The sequence below is a fragment of the Mycetomoellerius zeteki genome, unplaced genomic scaffold (assembly GCF_001594055.1).
Source record: "Mycetomoellerius zeteki isolate Tzet28-1 unplaced genomic scaffold, Tzet1.0 scaffold62, whole genome shotgun sequence".
Classification (NCBI taxonomy): Eukaryota; Metazoa; Arthropoda; class Insecta; order Hymenoptera; family Formicidae; genus Mycetomoellerius; species Mycetomoellerius zeteki.
In genome coordinates, this window is record NW_017257632.1 from 3,093,468 (window position 1) to 3,102,440 (window position 8,973).

General features: G+C 35.8%; 2 protein-coding genes across 2 annotated transcripts; both read left to right on the forward strand.

Moving 5' to 3' along the window:
• The first annotated feature begins 1,326 nt into the window (after positions 1–1,326).
• LOC108728484 (protein KRI1 homolog) lies at positions 1,327–3,970 on the forward strand. The gene is made up of 2 exons (XM_018457047.1): positions 1,327–2,492; positions 2,938–3,970. The coding sequence occupies exons 1-2, from the start codon at positions 1,739–1,741 to the stop codon at positions 3,537–3,539; spliced, it is 1,356 nt and encodes a 451-aa protein (XP_018312549.1). The 5' UTR covers positions 1,327–1,738; the 3' UTR covers positions 3,540–3,970.
• A 1,816-nt stretch (positions 3,971–5,786) lies between these two features.
• Positions 5,787–8,651, forward strand: CCT6 (chaperonin containing TCP1 subunit 6). Its single transcript, XM_018457028.1, has 7 exons — positions 5,787–6,058; positions 6,466–7,057; positions 7,149–7,484; positions 7,566–7,631; positions 7,705–7,927; positions 8,015–8,183; positions 8,272–8,651. The coding sequence occupies exons 1-7, from the start codon at positions 5,922–5,924 to the stop codon at positions 8,342–8,344; spliced, it is 1,596 nt and encodes a 531-aa protein (XP_018312530.1). The 5' UTR covers positions 5,787–5,921; the 3' UTR covers positions 8,345–8,651.
• The last annotated feature ends 322 nt before the right edge of the window (positions 8,652–8,973 follow it).

Consider the following 8,973-nt stretch of genomic DNA (forward strand, 5'->3'; position numbering starts at 1 on the left):
GGCTACGTTCAGCAACCTCAACTTGTTTCCAACATGTTGCGACAACCGTTGAGTGAGCGGTTACCAATTGCTGAACGATTCTATTCTCTTAAGTCATGTGACTTATATCATCTATTTACCGTGGTATGACTGTTTATTTAGGTTAATTTGTCATTTTCGTTGTTTGTATTGTTCTTTCGGTGTGAACATGGATTTATTACATTTGATATTAATTGCTGCCGACGATGCGGATGATGTGAGAGGTATAGAATTACAGAGAAATATCATAAACTTCATAGCAAAGGAATTGGACGAACCATTGCGAAATAATTTGTTACAAAATGAACGTAGAATGCGATCAAAGAATGAACATTATTATGAAGTAATTGTACCACGGTACAACGATTATGTATTTAAAGAACATTTTAGAATGTCTAGAGTCACATTTGAGGTTATGGGCGTATTCCTCAACACGTTGAGCTCAGGTAGCGGTCTTAAAATATGATGGAAAAAATGGCGTCCGCTCAGTAAACACGTTGCGTATTGGACACTGACAACAGCGCGTTCAGCAGCTTTTCACTGAACTGTTGTGCAACCGTTGCTCTTGCTGAACGCAGCCATTGACGCATTCTCTATTCCGCAGTCTCCTTTTCCGCACTGTGTGATTTCACCCTTACGCTTCTTACATTCGGAATCTTCTCTTTTTCTCTTTTTAATGCCCAAATAAATATTTATGTCGTTTTAAGTGCAAACATTTTTGGAACTTTAAGCAACGCGAACAGACTCACATATATCTGGGCATAATTTCTGAACGCACTCCAAACGTGCGAAGAAACGTGGAGAAGCCATTTTACCTCGGCGCGCGTCAAAACTTTTAAGTCACGTGATGAGTTTGAAAGTCATATGTCGAAGACGTTTATAAATTTTTCTTTCTTGCGCTCATTGGGAAACCTCGCGATATTCTCGAATTTAACTTTCCGAGTTTGAATGTATAGACGATCGTACGCGCCTGATTTTCAAGCTGAAAAATTCACGCAGTCGAAATTGAAGTCGCTAGAAAAAAGTCCCCGGAAGAGGCGGGGTAAAGCGAGGAAACAAGGAAAGAACTCGAGAAGAAAGAATTAAAAGCGATTAAGAGAATCATCTCTTATAAAGAAGTTGGCTCATCTCTTGTAGGTCACATTCCGAAATGTACTGACAATACTAAATATCAATAGCATTTAGAAGCGATACTGAAAATCTACATCATAAGTAACGCAAACTATATAGATTTTCGGTATACACTTTTAGAATGCACCATTGAGGTGCCGAAACGAAACGTCCAATAGAAGAATAGGAGGAAGAGGAGGAAGTCCTCGTGATCATTGCGACTCGACAGTTATCGGCGACAGTTATCAATCCGGAAGATCGATTCTCGATTGCTCGTGCGGCATCTAGAACGCAGTTGCGCCGTTCGTTGTCGACGTAGCGCGGTACCTCGAGAGAGGACTAGAGGAGTAACACTTGCAGTAGTGCGAAGTGGTGCATGCAAAGCCGACTGGATCGGTGATTTCCGCAAGGAGTAGAGCGAGGAAGATCCCAGTCGTTTCTCGTTGTTCCTCGTGGTCAATTTTATCTTAGCCATCGTTCGACTATCCTTCGTAACTGTTTCGGAACTGCAACGACGGTGGCTGTGCACGCGGTCTCTCGTGGTCCAGCAAGTGCGGTTGCAGCGACATCAGGAGCAAACCGGCGAGACAGTCGGAGCTAAATCTGCTAAATGGCACCGCGTAGGCAAGCGAAGCAGGCGGCGGTAGAAAGTGTCGTGGCTGCTGCTGACGGCAGCGTGACTCCGCCGAAGAAGAGGAAAATAGCTGCAAAATCAGCGACTGCGGACGAACCGAAGCAGACTAAGAGTAGAAGCCGGCAAGCAAAGGCGAATAAGCGGGACAACGAGGTGGTTAGCGAGCCGGTGAGTCCGCCAAAAAAGTCACGCAGCAGGCAGAAAAATGTCGCCGATACTACTACCGTCGCGACTACCGCAAAAACCGGTTCGAAAAGTAGAAAACCTAAGAAGCAAATCAATAAGGAACCGGAGGAAATGACGATAGAGAACAACAATGAGGAGATGGCTGAGAAAAAGACTCGCGGCGGCAAGGCTGCGACAGTGGTGAAAAAGGCGGGAAAGAAGGCGACTGAAACAAAGTCAAAGGCTAAGGTTCCAGTTATTAGGAAGCAAACTAGGACCAAGGATGTAGAAAACAACCCTGAAAATTTGGAAGAGGAAAATATTGATAATAAACAAAAATCTGTTAAGAGGCCTCGTATTCGTCGCGTAAAAATGGTAGAAGAAAACGATGCGCCAGCACAGTCAACTGCAAAGGTATCTAGGAAACGTAGGAATGTGGAGGATGCGAATGAAGCTACTGCAGAGGCACAGACTAAGGAGGAAGAGGACGAGGTAGAGGAGAATGAAGCAAAGGCCAGTAAAAAACTCCGTGGGAGACAGAAGAAAATAGGAACTGCTGATGCACGTAAGTTCCTTTTGAAATTTTTTCTATTTTATCTTGGATTTGTTGAAAAATATTGTTGCTGCTATAATAAAAATTGATGGAGAGCAAAAATGAGAAAATTCTCATTTAAAGAAAATTCTAATAAATTTTTAATAAATTCCAATGTGATGTTCTAGCTGAATTTCTCAAGGAATTTTTAGCTTATGAGACATTCAATCGTTTCATATAATTTAGATGTATTTGCAATAAATAAGAACAAGTAATAAACAAGTTTATAAAATTTACTGATATATATACTATATCTATATATTGAAGTTTTTATTAATATCCACTGAATGCTAAAGATTTTCATGGCTAAATCTAGAATTGTCAACATTATATATTATTTGCAGTATTTCTTTTATAAAACAATTTTGTTGTTAATGTTACTTAAGCAATATTATATTGTGTGTATACAAATTTTTAGCTATTGGAACTTCTAAAGGAAGATCCAGGAAGAATCCTGTAGAAGAAATTGTTAAATCATCACCAAAGAAAACAGAAAGAAAAAAACAAAATACAGCGATACAAGAAGACAACCCAAAAACAAAAAATGTGAAAAATGCAAAAAAAGGAAAGACAAAAAAAGCTGCTTCCAAAAAAAAACTTAATGCTGTAGAAGAGACCAATGACGATCAGGCAGAAGAATCGAATGAGGCAGAAGCAGCAACAACGTCTCAAGTGGATGTCAAAGAAAATGGAGAAGCAGAGCCTAAACAAAAGAAGAGAAATGTGGGAAAAGCAACTGTGGCAGTGAACGGAAAGCAAAATGGTAATGAAGCTAAAGGAAAACAGAAAAAAGGACAAGTAGTTGCTGCATCTGTTGATGAGGAAAAAGCAACACAGGATATAGCTGCAGAGAATGAAATTAAAACAAATGTAATATCAGAAATTGATGAAAATGATACAGTTGTTTCCTCGAGCAAAGATGACATTTTAGAGAATGAAAAAGAAAAAAATGTCAATGATGTAAATTCGGTAAAAGAAGAGCCTCTCACAGAAATATCAAGTAATGAAAGTTTTGTATGAAAATACTTAAAAAAATACAGAACTATTAAAAAATTGAATGGTAAGCCAGAAATTACATGGAAGATATCAACAATATTTTATATTTGACTAATAGAAACGCACATAAAGATAACCAAAAAAATAAATATCCTTTTTAGAACATAAGATTTCTAGAATTGATAGGATCCGATACTCAAGTCAAGTCATAACTACAGTGAAGGATCAAGGACTTAATAGGTAAGGAAGGTGGGACAGAGTAAATGGGATTGGGCCTTGACTCTTCACTGTAGTTATGACTTGGCTTCAGTATCAAATCCTATCAATCCTAGGAATCTTATGTTCTAAAAAGGATATTTATTTTTTTGGTTATGTTTATGTGCGTTTCTATTAGTCAATAAATATAAAATATTGTTGATATCTTCCATCATTTCTGGCTTACCATTCAATTTTTTAATAAAAAGGATATTTATTTTTTGTAAAGAAAAAAAGGAATATATAAATATAAATATATATATATAATAAGAAAGTTTGATAGGATTTATGCAAAATTTTTTATTCCTATTTGGGCAGCATTGCTAAAATATAAGAAATAACGTATTATATATAAAAAAAATATGTATATATAATAATTATAATAATACTAATAATAATTAATATTAATACATTGATATTATTATAATATTGTTATGGAGCAAGAATTTGAATATCTTAAATAAAAATGCAGGTAATAAACATTTTTTTACTGTTGCCCATATAGGAGTTAAGTATGTTACATATTTTTCTAAAGAGATAACGGATAATTGTGCGCACACACATACACATATTGTTTCCGTTCTCTAGTCTAGTAGTTTTATTTGGAACATTTATTATTATTAATAACAATGTAGTTAACCACAATCACTTTTAAGAAAATTTTGAGTTTACAGCTTCAAATTTTTATGAAACAAGGAAGCACTTTTGATGTTAAACTGTATATTCTTTTTTTTTATTACTATTAGACTATAATTAATACTTAAACTTAATTGTCATTGAATCTTGTGTGTTCAAGTTGGCAAAGCAGCTAGGCTGCTTGCTGACCAAATATTACTGATAAACAGCAACATATTGTTAGACACTTAACAAAGTAATATAAATTATAATTTGTACCGCAACAAGTTATAAGTTAGAAAGTAATAGTACATTTCTGTTAACGGATATAATATTTTGTACTTTGCTATCTGCTTTGCTGGCTTGAACACCCCCATTGTTAATTAATCAGAATGTTTGTATATTTTAAGAGAAGATTGTACATAATTCCAGGTAAATTCTGACAATTCTAATGACCATTTGCATTTTGTACGATTAGATATTACAACCTTACAAGCATTCTGTTTAATAGTAACTATATATGCATTAATTTGTAAGATGTTAACATGCGATGTATGTGTGTTTGTTTCTATAATATTAATATCCCTTACACCCTTACATATTGCTGTCCTTCACTGTAAACATTTTCTTTTCTCTTATGACAGAATAAATCAATTTTGTGTTTATATTTTTTGTGATCTTTCTGATATATTTATGGGTGCCTTCCAACAAGAGATACATATGACTTGGGGCCCTATTCTTGAACACATACGAATAATTTTCGCACACGAAAATGATAGTTTCTCAACTGTGATGTGATAGGTCTATTGTATACGGAATTGCTATTTTCATATACGATATTTGTTCAAGAATAGAGCCCTTGGTGTGACAGTGCATCATTACATCCTTGTTGTTCGCCAATGTTAAACAAGGATGAGATGATCACTGTGTTGTACCGAGTCGCTTGTTGGAAGGCATCGCATGATTGTCACTATTTTATAATAAATGGCGAAAGTACACATCTTTAATTTTCATATTTTCCCGCTTGATTCGCAACTTTCTTTATAAATCAAGTTGCGGTCCACTTGACGCTACAAACACTTCGAACCATTCTTTGATTAGTCAATTCGTAAAATTCTTTGTTCTGATTGGTCGCTCAAACGCTTCGAAGCGTTTGTAGCGTCAAGTGGACCGCAGTCTGGGTCACGTAAGCCGATCAAGTCCATAAATGTGTTTTTTTTAGTTGAGTTTCTTGCACGGTTCGTCTTTCTTCCTTTTCTCTCCGTTGAAGAGAAAAAGAGAAAAGATGAACCGTGCAAGAATTAGTGCAATAAAAGAGTGAAATAAACTAGATCAGATCTCTAAGCTAAAAAGAACAGACTTCATAAGTTGACGATAGAGATGGAGTCGTGATCGTTACGAGAGCGCCTTAAGCCTTAAGGATACGTCGTTTGAAGATCGGTCGTGTGCTTTTACGGTCAACTCTTGCTTGGAGACGTTGAAGGTGTGCTAAGCGTGGTACTCGAAGATAAAAGGAAACGAGAATAATTCGCGAGGATGGCAGCGATCAGTTTATTGAATCCGAAAGCCGAGTTCGCCCGGGCGGCGCAGGCTTTGGCGGTGAACATTTCCGCCGCGAAGGGCATTCAGGATGTGATGAGGACCAATTTGGGGCCCAAGGGAACCATGAAAATGTATGTATCCACGTTCACGCGATAATTTTGCCGCTTCATCGTAGCCACCGCTCACTCTGATTCTTCGCGTACGTCTCGAAAATATCTCGAAACTCTGACTCCGAATGCATTGCAACGATTCTCAGCCGTCAGGAATTCGTAAAACGTTGCGGTATCCTGATATCGCATCATTCTCCTTATTAGGAAATGACTTACGAATTATCGGCGCGAAGAGGGGTTGACGTTTCGCGAATGTCGCTTCTCAATGTAGTTTTTTCTTATTCATCCTATCAACTGTTTGTTTTCTTTCATTGATATTCTCAGTGTAACTTTCACATTAAGAAAACACTAATTGATTGACAATCTTAATTAAAATTTACTAGTCGTAATATTTATAAGTAGCATGTTTAAATCATATAAATTTCCAGGTTGGTTTCTGGAGCCGGAGATATAAAGATCACCAAAGATGGTAATGTGCTCCTTCATGAAATGCAAATTCAACACCCTACGGCATCTCTGATAGCAAGAGCGTCCACCGCTCAGGATGATATGACTGGCGATGGCACAACCAGTACTGTGCTGGTCATCGGTGAACTCCTGAAACAAGCTGATTTGTATATAGCAGAAGGGCTGCATCCTAGAATGCTTACAGATGGTTTTGACTTGGCTCGTGCTAAGGCATTAGAAATCTTAGACTCAATGAAAATTGCAATTGAGCCTAATAAGCAGAGCCTGTTAGATATTGTGAGGACTTCGCTCAGAACAAAGGTCCACCATACAGTGGCTGACAAGTTAACTGAGATCTGCGTGGATGCTGTCCTGGCTATTAAGCAGCAGGACAAAGAAATTGATTTGCACATGATCGAATTGATGGAAATGCAACATAGAACAGCAGATGATACCACTCTGATTCGTGGCATAGTCACTGACCATGGATCTAGACATCCAGATATGCCAAAAAGGTTAGAGAATGCATATATTCTGACCTGTAATGTGAGCCTGGAATATGAGAAAAGTGAGGTACATACTAATGCAAGACGATATAAAGAATTTAATTAATATAATGTAATTAATAATTAAAGACATAATTTAATGGATTTAAATTTTATAGGTGAATAGTGGATTCTTTTACAAATCAGCAGAAGAACGCGAAAAGTTAGTAGCTGCTGAACGTGTGTTCATCGATAATCGTGTGAAAAAGATTATCGAATTGAAGAAGAAGTTATGCGACGGAACAGATAAATCATTTGTCGTGATAAATCAAAAAGGAATCGATCCATCATCTCTCGATATGCTCGCGAAAGAGAATATTATGGCTTTACGCAGAGCTAAGCGTAGAAATATGGAACGCTTAGCACTTGCATGTGGTGGCGTGGCTATGAATTCTGTGGATGATCTGAAAGAAGAGCATTTGGGATGGGCCGGTCTTGTGTATGAACATGTTTTGGTAAATTTCTATACTTCTCATTAAAAATGAAAGTTATCACAAAGCTAACTGAAAACTTTTTCTATAACTTTTAATTTTCAGGGAGAAACTAAATATACCTTTATAGAAGATTGCAAAAAGCCAAATTCTGTAACTATTTTATTGAAGGTAACGCAAGTGATTATTTGTGATGAGGCATGCAAATATTCTAATATATTATACTAATGTACTGATATTCTAGGGACCTAACAAGTTTACATTGGAACAACTTAAAGATGCTGTGCGTGACGGACTTAGGGCAATAAAGAACGCTATCGACGATCGTGCAATCGTTCCTGGAGCTGGAGCCTTTGAGGTTGCAGTTAGCCAAGCTCTTCAACGATACAAAGAGCAAGTGAAAGGAAAGCAACGTCTGGGAGTACAGGCCTACGCCGATGCTTTACTTATCATTCCGAAAACTCTCGGTAAACATAATACTTATGAATCTCTATTTTTATTAATATTGCCCAAAATTGTCGTGATTAATCTTTTTTATCTTTTTGATTTTACAGCCGTTAATAGTGGATTTGATCCACAAGACACAATCGTTAAGTTATTTGAGGAAAGCTCTGCTTTAGGAGAACCAGTAGGATTGGATCTGTCTACAGGGGAAGCTTTAAAACCCGCGGATGCTGGCGTATATGACAATTATAATGTAAAAAAACAAATCATCAATTCTTGGTAAGATATTATTAAAACATATATGTGTATGGTATTGAATATTTATTGAATATTATAACTTACGTGGACAAAAATTTTTAACTTTCAGCACGATAATCGCCAGTAATCTCCTTCTGGTTGACGAAATAATGAGAGCAGGATTATCTTCTCTAAAGGGTTAAATTACAATGTAATTCTTATGGAATTAAAAGTTTAAGGACCACTAATAATTTTTTTACAAAATAATTCAAATTATTGGATTATCATCTATTTTGCATTACATCTGTTAACCAAATATGTCGCTTGATCTCTTGCTTTCGATTTAAATTTTTAATAACATGATAATGAATTTTCACATTGAATAATAAAATAATAATGTTTTCGTAAAAAGTATTTCATTCACTTACGAAATTTCACAACGTCGTAAAATATGAGCTGAGAAGGGTACAAAATATCTTTGAAAGTATGAAAAGAGAAATCGTAAATAATGAAAAAAGAAAATATAAAAAGTTAAATTTTGACGTAAAAAAAGAGACGACTCACTAATTCTATATAGATTAAAAGATATTCGTTTTTCTGCTTTTTACTTTAAAAAATAGTAATTTTAATTTGTATGCCTGAAATTGATTATGATTACTCATATACTGGTCAATTTATAAAAATTAAAAATATTTATTTATGGTACATATATTTACAACGTTCTAAAAACTCACATTACAATAATAGGACGTTTGTCAGTCTTGTATTTTCACAAAAAAAAATCCTATTTTCTATTATGTATTAATATTAGTAATTTGATGAAAAGAATTCG